The following is an 18,382-nucleotide window of genomic DNA, read 5'->3' on the forward strand; positions in this document are numbered from 1 at the left end:
ACGACGGCCATCCAAAGAGAATATCAAGAAGCTACCATGTGCAAAGGATTTGGCTCAAGCCTTACGGGGGCTGCGCTTCAGTGGTTTATCAACTTGCCAAACGGCTCAATAAATTCGTTTGCATCATTGACGGATCTTTTTGATGAACAATTCGCAAGCAGCAGAAACCTCGAAAAGGCAGCAGATGATCTGTATGAGGTGCGACACAAGAGATATGAGTCATTACGTGCCTACGTGGGACGATTCAACAAGGAGAAGGTGTCAATACCAAGTTGCAACATGTCTACTGCCATATCGGCATTCAAAAGAGGTTTACTTTATGATGGTGACTTGTACAAAGAACTTACCAAGTATCAGTGCAGAACCATGGAAGATGTGCTCTCGCGGGCATGGGCACAAATAAAATAGGAAGAAAATACATCGTATCGACATCGACATTCTTCACATTTTGACTCTCGCGTAGTGAGAAACGAAAAATCAACACGAGATGATAAACCTTACCAAAGACATCAAAGCGAATACACTAGCATCATAAGTAATGGTGAGGAACCTTGTCAAACTTTAAACAAAACTGAAAGTGAGGAGCGCAAATTGTCAAAATGACAAAGACATCAACGACGTCTTGATTTGGTTAGGCATGGTGGTATCAGGTTATTGAAAGGTTTTATAACTTAAGTTATTATTCATTTTCGTTTTTAGTTCTAGTTTTACTTCTTTTAACATTGATAGATTTTTGATATAAAATAACTAAGTTTTTAGTAACTCATTACCCATTATGAGAGTATACTTTGTTAACTTGGTAGCCATGTGTTGATGACAAAAATCAGTAGAAAAGTGCTTACCCTTGGAGAACCAATGCTAGATAATCGACAAAATTGAAAAATTTATGGATGCTTACCCATCGAGGAAGCAATTTTTCAATATGATAGTCACTGCTAACCAGTTGCGGAAGCAGGCGCGAGCAAATTATGTGATGAATCACTGGATGCAAAACCTTGACAACGAAACACTCGTTAACAAGAATCTTATGGTGAGACACTTGATGCACAAATCTTCAAGATGTTCTCTACTAAAACTTAGAACTCATGTCATGAACATGCGCCATAAATCTTGTTGCAAGACAATAAAATCATGTCATTCGATGTGAAGCTTGTCACGATACAAGATAAACATAACTTACAACACATGACATGGTCCTAAAGTTGTTCATATAGTAGTGAGGCCATTGATACACGAATACGTGAACAATAGGCTCTCTGCAGAAAATAGGGAATCACCTGAAATGCGAAACATTCGCTACAACTGCCTATTAGCGAGACGTCGCTATAGGAACGTAACAAATCTGGAATCCACCTGATGGTCGGGTCCAAGCTTAGCAAACTTGACAGCAAAACACTTGCTAACAGTAAATGAGCTACGAAACGCTTTAATTGGGTCACAAACCCGGATTATGTCACGAGCATAAAGTATTTGGCTATGACAAAATTGCCAATGGGAGAGCAATTATAATTCATCCCATGAAATTGCTATGGCCAGTTGTCATTTAAAAACCAATGTAGAATCAATGTGTAGCCAATTCAAGAAATTGGCTAGGAACCACATTGTAATTTTAAAAGCCAATGTAGACTCAATGTGTAACCAAGTCAAGAAATTGGTTAGGTACCACATTGTTATGTAATAGCCGATGTAGAGTCGATGTGTAGCCAATTCATGTAATTGGTTAAAGCCACATTGTCTATTTAAAAGCGATACATGGTGAGTCTCCAGCTAATTCATGTAATTGGTTCAAGGCACATTGTCTATTTAAAGCCAATACATAGTAAGTATGTAGCCAATTCGAGAAATTGGTCATGGCCGCATTGTCATTTTTAGCCAATGAAGAGTCAAGATATAGCCAATTCAGGAAATTGGTCATGGCCGCATTGTCATTTTTAGCCAATGTAGAGTCAAGATATAGCCAATTCAGGAAATTGTTCATGGCCGCATTGTCGTTTTAGCCAATGCAGAGTCAAGATAAAGCCAATTCGAGAAATTGGTCATGGCCGCATTGTCATTTTTAGCCAATGCAGAGTCAAGATAAAGCCAATTCAAGAAATTGGTTAGGAACCACATTGTCATTTAAAAGACAATGTAGGGTCAATGTGTAGCCAATTCAAGAAATTGGTTAGAGACCATATTGTCTATTTAAAGCCAATGTATGGTTAGGAACCACATTGTCTATTGAAAACCAATGTATAGTCAATGTGTAGCCAATTCAAGAAATTGGTTAGGAACCACATTCTCTATTTATAGCTGATGCATCAATATGTAGCAAATTCAAGAAATTGGTTATGGCTGCACTGTCGTTTCTGAACCAATGTGGAATCAATGTAAAGCCAATTCAAGAAATTGGCTAAGACCACATTGACGTTTTAGAGCCAATCCGGGGTCAATGTGAGGCCAATTCAATGAAGTGGATATAGCCAAATATCGACTTAGACCAACATTGAGTCAATTGTGTATCCAATTAAAAGAATTGGAACCAATGCAAAGTCAAGTTGTGGCCAGTTCAAGTAACTTTGGTTATGATAACTTTATCGTTTTAGAGCCGATGTGAAGGCAATTCACCAAATTGGCGAAGGCAAGACCGACAAATTGGAGCCAATGCGGAACCAATATGTAACCAATTCCAGAAATTGGTTATGACAGCATTTTGGTTTTAGAACCAATGTGGGTTCAGTGTGTAGCCAATTCAAGAAATTGGTTACGACAACTATATCGTTTTAGAGCCGATGGGAAGACAATTCACTAAATTGGCTATGACAAAATTGTCATTGTTGAGTCAATGTAATTGGCTATGACAAAATTGTCATTGTTGAGTCAATGTGAAACCAATTCCTTAAATTGGCTATGACAAAATTGTCAATATAAAGCCAATGCACAGTCAATTTGATAAACCGTTGATGACAAACATTGTCACAGGTCTTGCCATGGGGTAAACATCGTCCCAAAACTACAAAATCACGATATGGATCACGACATCGTTAATGGAAGGCAGCGAATTAATCAAGTGCGAGAAAACAGCTACATCTAAAGGTATGTCATGACTTATACAAATATTTAGCTTAATATTTATAGTTTATTAAAATGATACCATTTGTCTATACTACTCTCTAAATTCTTACTAAGAAAATAGAGAGTGTAGGAAAAACTGTTGGGCATAATTTTAATCATATAAATTATAATAAATAAATTCTATTATAATTGTGATATATTCTATAAATAATAGAGAATTATGCATTCTCTAGAACATTGAGTTAATACCGACCGTAACGGTAAACATTAAGTCAATACCAGCCGTAACGGTAAGCATCAAGCCAACGCGGGCCGTAATGACCAGCATCAAGCCAATATGGGCCGTAACGGCAAACATCAAGCCAATACAGGCCGTAATGGCAACCGTCAAGCCGATACGGGCCGACACAACAATTAACGAGCCAATACGGGCTGTAACGACAAACAACGAGTCAATACGGGCTGTAATTGGACTTTGTGACCGACTCTGGTTTGTTACGACATTATCAAGAAAATATTTGACTCAATCTCGTGTAGAGAATATTCGAAACGACCTTATCTCATCTAGAGGCGGTTACACAAACCCTAATCCCATGAAGATTAGGGTAAAGAGACTTCTCTATAAAAAGGGAGCGATATCGACACAATACGGAGCGAAATCGAGAGCAAAACAAGAGACCTAAAACACAACCACACGACTCAATTCCAAAGCATTGCTAGGGTTCCTAAATTGACTCGCTGTGCCTTAAACTCTTGTATTTGAGCTCGATACATTGATCAATAAAAACGACTATTCAACAACTATTTCTTGTTTCGTAGACTCTAAACGAATCGATTATTTTTGCCTAAACAATACCCATATGTATATAAGTTGTGACCATTTATATCTTCCCGCGTCTTCCAGAACCCATAACTCAAAATCTATACTTATTCCACTATATAATTTATATAATTTATATACTTATCCCATAAACCTAATTTTTCTGTATAGTTTATTAAAGAGAAATACCCTAAAATAACACTAAAACAAATTTTATGGACAATTATAGCACACATTAGATTTGGGTTCTCAATTTCACATTTAGGATATAGTTTTATATTAAAATTCTCTTTCATGAATTTGACGAAGCTGAACGTTTTAGACCTAACATCAAACCCAACTATCATAAAAAAATTGGAATCCATGTTGACCAAAGGTCTATAATACGAGCACCGTTGCTACATATCTCATTATCAGTTCGTCCAGGAATATGGGTAGGCAGCATTTGATTTATTTAAGCTTCTTAGTTTTCTCGAGAAGTTTTCAACTCTTGATACAATCAATATGGAACAAAACTAGCTTCACAACCTCTTTTTTGGCAATTAAGCTTAAGTGATCTTAACTTAAATAGCAATATTATGATAATTTTTTAGATCTAAAACTCTACCATCTTTGTCTAGCATAAGAATATCAAAATTTAGAATCCTCTGTTTTTGGATTAGTATTTAAAGAGTCTGCAATAATAAGACTATCTAGCATCCCCTTGCTGAATCTGCCACAAGAGATGTAGCTTTTTAAATGAATATCAAGGAGATAAGATGATAGAATAGGAAACAAGGAAAAATGAAAGTAGCCACTCTGGGGACTCATGGTTCTCTCTGATGGCAAGACTCGATCTATTGAGGGTATTGTTGATGTTTTTAACCACTTTGCGAAGCTCTCAGGTCTCACGATAAGCATGGAGAAATCCACACTATATTTGGCTGGGGACATAGCCCATCCCCTAGACTCTGCCTCGTTCCCATTTGCCATAGGTACGCTACCGGTTCGCTATTTGGGACTACCTTTAGTTACCAAACGTCTTACAACTGGGGACTCTTCCCCTTTGTTGGAGCAGATTCGGAAACGGATTAAATCATGGACGGCTCGTTACCTCTCCTTTGCAGGACGTTTTAACTTAATCTCTTCTGTTTTGTGGAGTGTTTGCAATTTTTGGCTGGCAGCTTACTGGTTACCTAGGGAGTGTTTAGATGAGATAAATTCCATGTGCTCTGCATTTCTCTGGTCGGGGACAGAGATGAGCACTAGGAAAGCTAAGGTGGCTTGGGAGGTTGTTTGTCGACCCAAGTGTGAGGGAGGTCTTGGTCTGAGGTCTCTGCATGAGGCTAATGTCGTGTGTTGTTTAAAATTGATATGGAGGATTGTGTCTAAGGGTGACTCCCTATGGGTGCAATGGGTTCACACAACTCTACTAAAGTAAGCTTCCTTTTGGTCGCTTAAGAGTACAACTAGCTTGGGTTCTTGGATTTGGCCCAAACTTCTTAAGCATCGGGATTTGGCAAAAACATTTTGTAAAGTTGAAGTGGGGAATGGGGAGAATACCTCTTTTTGGTTCGATAACTGGTCAAATATGGGTGCACTCGTTGATGTTGTAGGCGATCATGGTGTTTTTGATATGGGGATCAATTGGCAGAGCTCTGTGGCAGCAGTGTGGGCTCGCCGTCGTCGGAGAAGACACCGTGCTGATCATTTGAATGCGATTGAGGACGCCATGTTGTTGCAATGGGAACACCGTAAGCAATATGCTGATAGAGTGCTCTGGAGAGGAAGAAATTATGTTTTCAGGCAAAAAATTTCAACCCGGTATACTTGGAATCACATTAGGACGACGTCCACTACGGTGTCATGGCATAGGGGCGTATGGTTTGGTCACGCAACACCTAAGTTCTCTTTCTGCGCTTGGTTGGCTGTTCTAGATCGTCTCTCGACGGGTGTGCGTATGGTTGCGTGGAATGGGAGGACTGCGGGTACTTGTGTGCTCTGTAACCTAACCATGGAAACCAAAGACCATCTGTTCTTCAGCTGTGATTTTGTCTCCCCTATTTGGTCTGCTCTTGCCAAGGGACTATTAAAAAGCCGGTTCACCACTGATTGGGGTTCCCTTCTTGATCACATCTCTAGCTCTCAACTACCGCGGGTGGAGGGTTTTCTTCTTTGCTATGTCTTTCAAGCAGTTATCTACACGATTTGGAGAGAAAGCAATGGTCGCAGGCATGGTGAGGATCCGAAGCCTGCAGCTACTATCATTGCGTGGGTGGATAGGCAAGTGCGAGACCAGCTTCTTGCCATAGGCTACATGGGAGATAGGCGGTATGAGGAGGCTTTCCAAATGTGGTTACAATCTAGAGCTTAACCTAAGGATTGAACTGGTTTTTCAATCAGCTCTTTACTTTCAAACTATGTTGCACAAGTTGTAAAAACGTTTTTATTTTTCTTTTGAATATAATTTAACATTAGATTCAAAAAAAAAGAAAGTAGCCACTCTGCTTGTATTCAAGGTAGCATAACAAATATCTTATTACATAAATAAAAATGGGACATGCTAGAGATTTAGAGACCTTAGATGTGGTCTTCAACCTACGGATGACTAACATAAGAACTCATCAATAAGTCACAAAGTGGCTTACTCATGAATAAGAGAGTATTAAAAAGGCTTAAACTTAACAACCATTCCTCAATGTATGAACCATTACTGCAGAAGGAATAAACATAGTGTCGTAAGAGACAAATGAACACTAAGAGCCCATGATCTGTTACAGTTGCATAAGCTTCACGTCCTCCACATGGTTCAGAAAGGTGTGGACTCTAGATCTAAGATGGTTAAACACATCCATTCCTTGGAATTCAACTCTTATCATTGTGTTCCTCTCCGAATTGTAGTAGAAAACATCCGATGTGCAGCGCCGCGACAACACAATATCATTAGTACTGGTCCTTCCAACAATGTATAACTGAGTCTGTGCAACAACATTCTTCCACATAGGAGGCAATGCATATACAAGCTTCGACCATTCATGTTTCTCAGCGTCTACTAGAACCCACAACTCAAGACGTCTAGTGTGGCAAAAAACTTCTCCATAAGCCCCATCTGACTGAATTGCACCTAATCTACCCTCATAGTTTACCATAGCTGAATCACCATACAGGGCCATGCCCCTAGCTTTCTTAACAAATCTAAACGTTTCAGAGCTAACATCAAAGCAAACTATAGTAGAAACATCTGAACCTAGACCGACCATAGCTTGGTAATACAAACAACCATCAATGCATATCCCATCGTGTGCAGGATGATGGGGTTTACAACAATCAACCATTCTCCAAGATAGTGTTTGAGTACCTAACGTCAGAACCTGATACTCCTCACAATTCTTCTTGTCGTTTCCATAACATGCCCGGGTCATGGACAATAACTTGAATAGTTTACCAATGGGATCATAAACAAAAAAGGTTCTCACATTAACCCTCCTTGTCTTCACTTTGGGTAAAGGTAAGGCTTGTCCAGTGCTGGGGTTGCATATCATTGGTACTGTTTCCTTCCTTCCCTTTAAGACCCGTTGATGTGTAAGACAGACCAAACTGCCGACAGGACCACAGATTTGAGAGGTATAAAAACCTTCAAAGGGAACTTTCATCTGATAACTAGGGGACACTAGAGACGAGTTCTCATCTGGGTTTTGAAACTGTGGTGATGTGAAGAAGAACAACTCACCTTGTTTTCTCGCAGGCAAACAGTAGTTGCAGGCGAGTTGAAGATCTGGTCAAGAACAGCTCTGTGAAATCTGGACGGACAAGTACCAAGGACCAGAGCTTCGACACACAGCGACATCTTGCTATAGTTTTCGTCGGCAGTTTCAAGAGTATTTCGAAAATGATATCTGTTGGGATCGTCTCTGAGTTTGCTCTTCCGTTTGGAGATTGTGTATTGCGACGGGAAATGGTTAGAGCTTCCTCAGAGTCATGCTGCCGCCGTGTTTTCATGGCGGAGAGTAGAACACTGCCTTCAACCCTAGTCGTCCCGTAGTTAGTTTTAGTTTTTACCAAAAGCATTCAAAAGTGAGGAGTTGATGAGATCAGAAAATATCGTAACTGAATTCGAGAAATGTAAAGCTTTGTTGTACTGCTTATAGATTTACGAAGTAGCCCATAACAAATGGGCCTTAACCCAGGCCTAAACCAAGTCACGTGTGAGTAAGCACGTGCGAATCAGACGCGCGTGGATGATGCGTCATCTTCTCCGTAAACACTCTTTTAGCCGATACAAGTAAGAGTTTTGCAGAGTAGCGAGCGTCGATGAAGGTCGTCCAACGGTCAACCTTTTTCGCTGTGACTACAAAATCAAATCTGCATCACTTTCACTCGTCTTCTCAGGTCATCCTCTCTGTTCTCTGTGTCTTCACAAAATAAAATAAAAATAAAAATCTGAACTTTTTTTCAATTGCGTTTTGGGGATGATGTTTTCACTGTGTGTTTAATTCGATTTCAGAGAGTACCCATTTCTTCTGAGCACGAGTCACGAGAGTTTGTGTCCAGATTACTCGATAGAAAATGGGGATTACAGAGTCCTGCATCTCCAATTCAGGAGATAAGTGTTTCTTCTGACAAAGGAATTGAAAAATTCTCTTTTTCCAACAACACTCGTCCACATCTCGGTGATGAGATGTTAAAGAGAAATCAAGATTCGTCTTTTTACATTCTTAGAGATGATCTTTTACATCCTCTTGTGAATGGTAACAAAGCTAGAAAGCTTGATGCTTTGTTACCACTTCTTGAAGATTATAAATTCACTGATGTGGTGAGAAATGTGATCTCTTTCAATATCTCTCAATTAATTGGTTTTTTTTTTTTTTTTTGTAAAGCTTAGAACTTTTTGGGTTGTGTATTATTAGGTTACATGTGGAGGTTGTCAAAGTGCACATACAGCTGCAGTTGGTAAATGTTTTGAATCTTTTTAGAGAACTAAATCGAATTAGTTTTTAGATTGAAATAGAAATCAGGTGTTTTGTATCTTGCAGCTGTTTCTTGTGCCGAGAGAGGTCTAAGATCACATTTGCTACTACGTGGAGAACAGCCTGAGGTTTTGACTGGTTATAATCTTGTTTCAACTATGTATGGAAATGTTCAGTATGTTCCAAGATCGAGGTATGCCAATAGAGAGGAAATGCTGAGAACTTACGCGGATCTGGTTTCTGGGGAAGATGGTTCTGTCTTATGGGCTAAAGACATTGTTGAGGGACTTGAGGCTGTGGATGTTGCAAAAATGGATGATCTGTTGAGTTCCAAAAATTCTGGTAGAAAGGTTTTGATTGTCAATGAAGGCGCTGGAGATGCTCTTGCATTACTTGGTAAAGATCGATTTTGGATATGGTTTTAGGTAGTGGACCAAATCACTGTGGAAGAACTGACCAAGATTATCGTTTAACAAGGGACTTTGTCACAACGCAGGTATGTTTCGGTTAGTGCAGTACTTGTCACAAGATCATGTACTCGGAAAGACAAAGCCGGTCAGATTTGTAGTTGATGCTGGTACTGGAACAACTACTGTGGGCTTAGGAGTTGCAGCTATGTGTTTAGGGTTAGGCTTTGTTCACAAGATTTATCGATATATAGACTTTGTGTCTGTATGTTTCTCGTGCACCTAAGCTTTAAGCATCTTGATTACTATCTCACTTAACATTCTTTTCAGGCTTCCATGGGAGATCAATGCGGTGATGCTAGCTGATACACTCGAAAATTACAAAAGACATGAAGATCGCTTGATAGCAGAATTTACAAGGCAGTTTCCTGCATCGGTCGTCTGCAGCAGCTTGGATATGAATCATATGATCAAATGGGTAGATCGTCAACATCCGAGAAAGTACGCATGCAACTTCTTCCTTTCACACCAAGTTTGAAGCTTGATAAAGTGGTTTGATTGATACTTCTTAGATAGATCAGTTATCAATCTCCTTTCGTTCTTGCAGATTTGGGAAGGTCTTGGATGGAGAAGTGGAGAAGTGTCAGAAAATTGCACAGGAGACGGGTGTTTTAGTGGATCCGATGTATACTTTAGCTGCTTGGGAGATAGCCGCAGAGCTTGTGCAGGATGAGAAATCGAGCATTGTAGTGATGCTTCACACTGGAGGCACTCTAGGGATGTTTGGTCTTGCTCAAAGATACAAATCTTGCTTCACTAACTTGAAAGATTAGGATACAATTTCCAAGACTCGGAGCAGTCCAAAGATGTTTTTGTATAACTCCAATTTTTTCGTTTTGGGTTCAGTTTTAGCAGGCCTCAGAGCCGTGCGAAATAAAGAAATTTTAGTTTAATATTTAAAAATGTAGTTTAATGTTTAAGCACAAAGATTTACAACTAAATTGTTGACAAAAATGCTAGCAAATAATCAAATATAAATTGTGACTAACATTTATGTACATAACTACGATATATAAAATACAGTATTTTATATAAAAATGTTATGTACATTTAAAATTGAAATGCATGTACGTATAAACAAAAATAATTTAGATAAATGATAATTCGACTAAAAAAGAAGGGGAAAATTCTCAAAAATATGCCAACTTTTGTATTTTTGCAAGAAAACTACATTAATTTTTGGTTTCCCATGTAATAGGAATAACTGATACATGTGAATTTTTTTGAACATATACATGTACATCATTACGTTCAACATGTGTGTAAGATATATATATGTAAGATATGATATTTTGTCTTAAAATACGATGAAATATTTAATTTTTCGGTCATCTAAATTGTCTCTGTTCTTAAATTTTTTGGAATATTAGTATTGCATATATATATTATTCCTATATTATGAATATCATGATGTATAGTTTTATATTTTCTTTGCCATCATAATCTTAAGATATATAGCGTATTTCCTATTTTATTTTTATTTTGCACTCCTTTTAAAATAAATAATTCACATAAAGTTATTATTTAACTATTTTCAATTTCTATTCACTTATTAATATAATTCTAATCATGTATCATTTATCAGTATATAGTTAATTAACATATATATATTAATATATTAAAAATCAATTGTTGTGAATTGTAAATATATATAAGTTAGGTTTTTGTCTCACCTATATTGGTACAATTGAATCATTTCCCCGTATGATTTTAACATATGACTTCATTAATCATCTCGGAAGAACGTTTTTAGTTTTGGATCAATCGTCTCGTATAATATTTAAATAATATAATAAATGATAGGTTTTTGAATGTCTTAAGTTTGTTGAGTGAACTAAGAAAGCTGTAAAACAATTGACGAAAACATTTTAATTTTTTTTACAAAGTTTTAAAAATACTTATGTATTATGTAAAAAAAATATTTATGTAATGTAAACTATTTAATAATTAATTTATTCAATAAGTTACTAAAATTTGTTAAAAGTGTCTAGTTACACCATCACCACCATTCACGTAGGAGGCTAGGACGAGTTTTTTGGTGCAATTGGTAGTCATGGATTCTAAGGGTTCGAGGCTCCGATTGGTAACGGCTGTTACTTATGGCTGTAAAGATTTTAACTTTAAAATTTTAGTTGTTGAGAATTTGGTTGTAAATGTTTTGACTGTATAAACTTTAACTGTTAAAATTTGATCGGTAACAAACACTTTTAAATCTATAACTGTTAATTTTATTATTAAAAATATTGAAATGATGATATTAATGATGATAATAAAAATAAAAATAATTATTATTGAAATAGATCTTAAAAGAAACAGAAAAATATAAGAATAATTATTTTATATAAAATATGTAAAATATATATATAAACTTGTGGAGAGCTTTATTATTATTTCAATCATCATAAAAAAATAAGAAAGAGAAAAAATAACTACCACTTTTTTATTTATTTATTTTTTAACAGCCAAAAAAGTCTCACATTTGTGGCTTTAAAAATTTGTAGGTACAAACTAAAAAAATGGGCAGTTAGACTTTTAAAACTTTTAAAGATAATAAAAATCATTGGTAAAATTTTGGCTTCTAAGACTTTAAATTAATTTTAAAGTCTTTAAAGTCTCTCCCAATCAGAGTCTGAATGGTGACAGCGTTTAAGGTGGACAAATCTATCAACGGATTAGACCGTTTTTTATTTACCATTCATTAAATAGAGTTTGCAGTGATGTCGTATAGGGATAATAGAGAAAAATCGCTGCGGACTAATTGCAAACCGTTTTGTGTACAAATAGAGTTGATCCGCAGCGATTTGTTGTCCATCCGATTTTTAGGACGAATTAATCCGCGGACCGATTTGTTCGTACTAACCACTATCACCATTCATACCCTAATTATAGTATATGAATGGTTTAAGAGATGGACTAAACTCTAATCGAAGATTTTCATGTTTAGAGGTTCGGTCAATATGACTTAGTTCAGAGTTCAAATAAAATATCTACCTCTATTATATTCAGAATCATATTAGATTATTAGAATAATGAAATCATTAAACGAAAACCAACGAGTGGATGAAAATATTTCTTATTAGATTCGGCCATGAGTAAAATTGGTGGTATTCCATGTACGGTTACCAAAACGAATCATACACCAAATAAGAAATTTAAAATATCTTTAGTATAAGAAAATGCGGAAAAAAAACAGAAGCAAACGTGGTAAGCAAGAAGTGGTATTAAGTAAAATATTTGTTTTATGATTGATTTTATCTGAGGAAAAGGAAAATATAAAAAAACGCAAACCAAGATTATGGTTTTTGGTCGTTGGTTTTGGGGAGTCTTCTTCTCGAACCGAGATTTTTCATGTGCACGTGCGTTTGGGTCACTACTTCGTGTTTAACAAACACTTTCTTCACTACCCTACTATAATATCCACGTTAAACAATACTAGTATTCCTTCTAAAGATCTTTCATTCTGATAGTATCATACAAGTAGTATCATATAAGCTTTTTGTAAACTAACTTTTTTATTTAATTTAAGTTTAATGTGACTTTGTAATGTAACCTTGGACTCGCGAAAACAATGTATGTGATCCATCCTTAAGACTTAAGACTCTAGCTGATTGGAGAGTATTGCCGACTTCAGATATTTTGGAGATCAGACATTGTACGTTGTAATGTAAACTTATACTAAACATATGAGATATGAGATATTTCGTTTGTTATAATTAACCAAATGAAAAACACGAACACACGCCATCTATATTGGTATTTAAAAATATACTCATACGAAGGATACTGATAAAAGTAATTCACTATTGTTATCGGACTTTAAGTATCTATTTCAATTTTTTTTTTTAAGTCAAAATCAAATCAGAATTTGTTTCATAGATATATATATTTCCATTTTCCACTAATATAAGAAAATAACAACTGAAAAAAAAAAAAGATAAATACCATGTCATTTTTGAAATACATTAGCTTTTGTTTTGTAGTGTGTTTCTTCTATACATAGGTTTTTATGGATTCGGTTTGGATCCGACTCCTAGCAATTGTACCGACTTCCGACCGATCACAAACCACTGGCACTCGATATGTGACGATAAACCGGACAGAAAAAAAGAGAAGAAACATTAGGATAAGGTGTAATGGAAAAAATAAAGTTCTAACTAAAAGCAAGCCGTATGGAGTATTTAGCTTCATTTTCATGGACGTCACTATCTAAAAGGCGGTTATAAGAATAATGAGGGTTCAAGAAATAATAAGTGGAGAGCAAATAAACTCTTATAAAACCTAATGCCATTGCCACCAAATCCAGCTATTATTATTGACTAGCTAGGCCTCCATTTTAGAAAGCTCCCAAGCAAGAATATGAAAAACGTTCCAAATGTCTTTTTCAAAATTTTTAAGATTTTGTTGATAATCTAGATTAAATTCTGATACCATATTAGTTTTTCCCATAAAGATAGATAGGGATGAAAGAGAAAAGTTTTTTTTTTTCATTCAATTAAATCAAGTACTATAAAAGTAAACCAACAATAACGAGTATAGCTTTTTATTTTATTTTATCAAACACAATAACCAGTATAGCTAAACCGAGATATGTAGACTCTATAAATTAATTCTGTCCTCAATCTCTAGAGCTGTAGATTCATGCTTGTGTTATGCCTTGTGGAGATGTGTAGACTCTAATAGAATAGATAGTTAAATTGATATAAACATTGACATTAAATCTCAAACCTCTCTTGCATGGGTCTAAGTCCGACTCTGACTATTATTACGCCTTCCGACGACGTCTACGGTGTCTACAGAGCTAGAATATATGTTTTAACTGTAGTGCTGTACACTGTTAATATGGTATACAATAATACAACGATATAAAACGTTTTGCGAATCAAGAGTAAGACAAAAAGAAAATACTAAATAGTAACCTCTCTGATAGGTCCAAAAAGGCTCTCTCCCACAACAATCACCCGAGATCACCATACCCAATTCTTCATTGTCAATAATACATTACTCTTCACTCACTGTTTCAATATTCTACTACAAAACCGAAAATTTAAAGGATGAACATTTTCCTGTTTGACCAAAAAAAAAAAAGGATGAACATTTCCACGTACTCAGTATTCGTGTCGCGTAGGGACTTTAATCTGTCTCAAATCAAATACTATATACGCCTCGTAAAACCAAAGAACCTAAAACCTACACCAAAAAGTGCGTAGGGGTATTAACGTAACCTCAACAAAAACGATAGTAACAAATAATAAAACCGACTTAAAAACAGTCATTTTCGAGAAACTTAAATGCTTACAACATAAAAAATAAAATAAAAATAAACATTTGTTCTCTTCCACTGTCTTGTCTGTAGAGAAGTAAAGAGAGAGAGACAGACGACGTTACAGTATCTCTCTCTCACACGATCAAGAAATCTTTCATCATTCGCCGGAAAAAATATCATTTCTCCGGCATTAATGGAGGACTCTAGAATTTTCCCGTTCGCCGGAAACTTAGACCCTCGTGCTCAAGAGTTCATACCACTGAACCCTATCTCTTCTCATTTTTACTTTCCGTACACTTCTCCTCCTCCGCCGCCGCTTCCTCCGCCTTTGCCTCCATCTTCGTACGGATTATCTCCGACGGAGCCAAGAGTTTTCACGTTCTTTAATCTTCCACCACATCCGATGATGTTCTCTTCTCCTCCTCCACCACAACCACAACCACTACCACCACCGCGTCCGTGTTTCAGCGGCGTTTCGGCAGCTCAAAGGCCTACTATACCGTCAAATTCTCCGACGCGGTCGCTCTCTTTGATATTCGTACCGCGTGACGTAACCGAGTCCACGGTGAGACGTGACTTAGAGGTCTTCGGCGACGTCCGTGGCGTGCAAATGGAGAGAATCTCAGAAGGAATCGTGACCGTACATTTCTACGATATCCGTGACGCTAAAAGAGCGGTTCGTGATGTTTGCGGTAGACACATGCAGCACGAAGCTAGACTCAGTGGTGGCAGCGGCGGCGGAGGTGGAGGTGGAAACGTTTGGAGCTCACCTTCTTCTTCTTCATCGGCGCGTGGGTTTGTTTCCGGCAGACCTGTATGGGCTCAGTTCGTAGTTCCGGCGACTAGTGCTGTTCCCGGAGGTTGCAACCAAGGAACGTTGGTGATATTTAATTTAGACTTTGAGGTCTCTTCCATTGATCTCAGACAGATTTTCCAAGTTTACGGTACGGTTCTTTTACCAGTTTCTATGTCTTGATTTACTTTACTATTAGATTTAGTTTGTTTCCTCGATTTGTGGATATGTCAGGAATTAAAACATTTTTAAAGTAATAATGTTAGGCTATGATATATAAATTACAATATTATTTACATGAATCATGGATTAATTGTTTGCATGTTATGAACATCATTTTATCTTTTGAATATAGATAATATTGGACCGTTTGTTCGTTTCAGGTCCGATCAAAGAGTTGAGAGAGACGCCGTACAAGAAACATCAAAGGTTCGTTGAGTTTTATGATGTAAGAGATGCGGCGAGAGCATTTGATCGAATGAATGGTGAAGAGATCGGTGGTAAGCAAGTTGTGATCGAATTTAGTCGTCCAGGTGGACTTAAGAACAGGTTCAGGTCATCTAGGCTACCACAGCTACCGTTTCAACCGCTTCAACCACCACCGATTCTAAATCCTCCTAATCTGAGGCAGTCTGTAACTCTTATGAATGATAAAAACAAGATTGTGAGCCCTAGTAATGGTGTTATTGCTGCTAATGCTTCTATGCATTCGTTATCTATTATTGATGACGTCGATAATAAGACCCGAGGAGCGGAATCTGAATGCGCGGAGACAAAAAGCAAGAACATGGCTAAGTGGGGGAAGAAAAGACAGATGAAGAACATGGAACTAAGTCAGTTTCTAATCAGTGAAGAAACCATGGAAGATCCAAGTTGCAGAGATCCACGTACCACTTTGATGATCAAGAACATACCAAACAAGTACAGGTTGGGCTTTATATAATCTAATTTACTTAGTATTAATAGATTACTAAATACTACTTTTTATAATCTAAAGTTAGAAGTATTTTTCTAATATTCTCATGGAAACTAAGATGGTTTAAAAAAACTAAAAATTTTCTAATCTCTCAATAAAGTGATTATATGGATTTAAAGTTGGAAGCTTTTTCAAACTCTAGGATGGTTTAAGATTTAGATCTTTCATTAAAATATTCACATGGATTCGTGTGCTATGTAGCCTATATTCAAAGGTTTATATTCTAGATAAAATTCTCCAATGTTATGTTCCATCAAGCTTTTAGTTATATTCTTGTTTTATCCTACCTTAATTGACTAAAATTTTCCCGGATGCTCTTATATTACAGATTCCTATTGGTTTTTTGTTTATGAGATTCATTTTTTTTTTGTTTTATATAGTCAAAAGCTACTGTTGGATATGCTGGACAAGCATTGCATCCACATCAACGAAGCGATCGCTGAGGAGCACCGTGAACATGAGTCTCTTCATCAGCCCTTTTCTTCTTATGATTTCGTGTATCTCCCGATGGATTTCAAGTAATCAAACATTGAAATCCATTGATTATATATAGTAAATCGGTTATATTTATAACTAAAATGTTAACTAATTTCTATGTTGTGTGTATTAGCAACAAGTGCAATGTTGGTTATGGGTTTGTGAACATGACATCTCCGGAAGCAGCTTGGAGGTTTTACAAGGCGTTTAATCATCAACGTTGGGAGGTTTTTAATTCGCGTAAGATTTGCCAAATCACATATGCGAGAGTTCAGGTATATATATACAGTGTTTTGAAATCGCAAACTACATAAACCTAATATATATACGCTCGAGTTAACCCTCCAAATCTATGGAAGTTGCAATATCTATATATACCAAAACTTAAGCTATGGGCTAAACCAAAGTCTTGATTTTTGTTTTTTATAGATTTGATAATTTGTTTTGGTCACAATGCGTTTATTTTGGTGGTCAATAACAGGGTCTGGAGGATTTAAAGGAACACTTCAAGAGCTCGAAGTTTCCATGCGAGGCTGAGCTTTACCTTCCGGTGGTCTTCTCGCCGCCCCGAGACGGGAAGCAGTTACCAGAACCCGTCTCTATCAACATTAACGGCTGCATTAAACTCAATCATAGTCGTATTGAGCAAATGGACGGTCAAGATCACTCTGAGAGTGGGTCATGTTGTGACAGTGACCATGATAACAGTCATGAAGATGGATTTTCCGGCAGTAGCGTAGACGGAGGCCGGAGTATCGCCGTGGAAGGAGAAACATCTTTCTAGGTGTATGTTGTTTGTATTGTGTGTATGATAAGATATAGTATAAAAAATGTAAGTAGACATGATCTTGGTTAGAATTTGTACCCTTTTGTTTGTCTTAATCTAAACTTCTTTTTGGTTATCAATAATTACTCACGCTAAGTTCTTTTGGGTGTCAACATGAATTTAATAATGACTTATGAAAAGTAGTAAAACGTCACATCTTAATCCTCTTTTTCTTTACTTCAAAGCTTCAAAGAAAGCAAGTGATATTTGGATTTATGTTATTATTTTTTAAACTAGAGACTGTGAAAATCTAGGTAGGAGATCTAAAATCGGGTAAAAGTTGGTTTTCAGGCAATACTATCTTTGTTCTAGTGTGTTAGCTGTCTTATTCAGTGACATGTGAAAGGGACAATAGAGGACTCTGTGCTAGTGATGATCACATTCTGTATCTCCCTCTGATTCATGGGGCACTGACACGTGGTTTGATATCCACCTTATTTGGTGCATGGCAGTGTTGATAGTGATCGTTGACTACAACTTTAATCTTGCTGATGTTAGAGATGTCTCTAGTTTTAATTTTCAGTGTTTTTTTTTTCTTTCTTCAGGATTATGAAAACAATTAAACCACTGCTTGCATTTAAATCCCCTTCCTAGGGTATTAATTGAAAGATTAGGATGTGACGACTGGTACAGAAAGCTTTTACAACATTTCAAAATCATATTCTTTTCGTAGGGTTTAATTTACTTTAAATAGTTGTAGTTGTAGATAAGGTCCAATGACAATTAAGCTTTAACTTTGAATGTTGTAGCAATTATTTAC

General features: G+C 36.7%; 3 protein-coding genes and 1 pseudogene across 6 annotated transcripts; 3 read left to right on the forward strand and 1 right to left on the reverse strand.

The window, feature by feature from the left end:
• Positions 1 to 5,444: 5,444 nt before the first annotated feature.
• Positions 5,445 to 6,227, forward strand: LOC147945360 (uncharacterized). The gene has a single exon (XM_087509222.1). The coding sequence runs from the start codon at positions 5,445 to 5,447 to the stop codon at positions 6,225 to 6,227; it is 783 nt and encodes a 260-aa protein (XP_087365348.1).
• A 134-nt stretch (positions 6,228 to 6,361) lies between these two features.
• Positions 6,362 to 7,923, reverse strand: LOC104783532 (F-box protein DOR pseudogene; annotated as a pseudogene).
• Positions 7,924 to 8,088: 165 nt separating this feature from the next.
• LOC104779821 (D-cysteine desulfhydrase 2, mitochondrial) lies at positions 8,089 to 10,182 on the forward strand. 4 transcript variants are annotated; one of them, XM_010504216.3, is made up of 7 exons: positions 8,089 to 8,242; positions 8,358 to 8,666; positions 8,761 to 8,803; positions 8,887 to 9,216; positions 9,317 to 9,446; positions 9,558 to 9,728; positions 9,835 to 10,182. In XM_010504216.3, the coding sequence occupies exons 1-7, from the start codon at positions 8,165 to 8,167 to the stop codon at positions 10,058 to 10,060; spliced, it is 1,287 nt and encodes a 428-aa protein (XP_010502518.2). In that variant the 5' UTR covers positions 8,089 to 8,164; the 3' UTR covers positions 10,061 to 10,182. The 4 variants fall into 4 exon arrangements, 2 of the variants coding, with proteins under 2 accessions (XP_010502518.2, XP_010502517.2); XM_010504215.3 differs by having other exon boundaries at positions 8,091 to 8,242; positions 8,869 to 9,216; XR_015596559.1 differs by lacking the exon at positions 9,317 to 9,446 and having other exon boundaries at positions 8,887 to 9,316.
• Positions 10,183 to 14,564: 4,382 nt separating this feature from the next.
• LOC104779822 (protein terminal ear1 homolog) lies at positions 14,565 to 17,705 on the forward strand. Its single transcript, XM_087509892.1, has 5 exons — positions 14,565 to 15,494; positions 15,727 to 16,270; positions 16,700 to 16,837; positions 16,930 to 17,071; positions 17,278 to 17,705. Exons 1-5 carry the CDS (start codon positions 14,744 to 14,746, stop codon positions 17,578 to 17,580), a joined length of 1,878 nt encoding a protein of 625 aa, XP_087366018.1. The 5' UTR covers positions 14,565 to 14,743; the 3' UTR covers positions 17,581 to 17,705.
• The last annotated feature ends 677 nt before the right edge of the window (positions 17,706 to 18,382 follow it).

This window comes from Camelina sativa, chromosome 4 (genome assembly GCF_030686135.1).
Source record: "Camelina sativa cultivar CO46 ecotype springtype chromosome 4, ASM3068613v1".
Lineage (NCBI taxonomy): Eukaryota > Viridiplantae > Streptophyta > Magnoliopsida > Brassicales > Brassicaceae > Camelina > Camelina sativa.

Excerpts from the sequence above, each read along its gene's own strand:
- LOC104779821 (XM_010504215.3), top strand. The coding sequence starts at position 8,165 with ATGAAGGTCGTCCAACGGTCAACCTTTTTCGCTGTGACTACAAAATCA. Across the intron at positions 8,243-8,357 it reads ACTTTCACTCGTCTTCTCAG|AGAGTACCCATTTCTTCTGA; the intron begins GTCATCCTCTCT and ends ATTCGATTTCAG. Across the intron at positions 9,729-9,834 it reads GATCGTCAACATCCGAGAAA|ATTTGGGAAGGTCTTGGATG; the intron begins GTACGCATGCAA and ends TCGTTCTTGCAG.
- LOC147945360 (XM_087509222.1), top strand. The coding sequence starts at position 5,445 with ATGGGTGCACTCGTTGATGTTGTAGGCGATCATGGTGTTTTTGATATG.
- LOC104779822 (XM_087509892.1), top strand. The coding sequence starts at position 14,744 with ATGGAGGACTCTAGAATTTTCCCGTTCGCCGGAAACTTAGACCCTCGT. Across the intron at positions 16,271-16,699 it reads AACATACCAAACAAGTACAG|TCAAAAGCTACTGTTGGATA; the intron begins GTTGGGCTTTAT and ends TGTTTTATATAG. Across the intron at positions 17,072-17,277 it reads TCACATATGCGAGAGTTCAG|GGTCTGGAGGATTTAAAGGA; the intron begins GTATATATATAC and ends GGTCAATAACAG.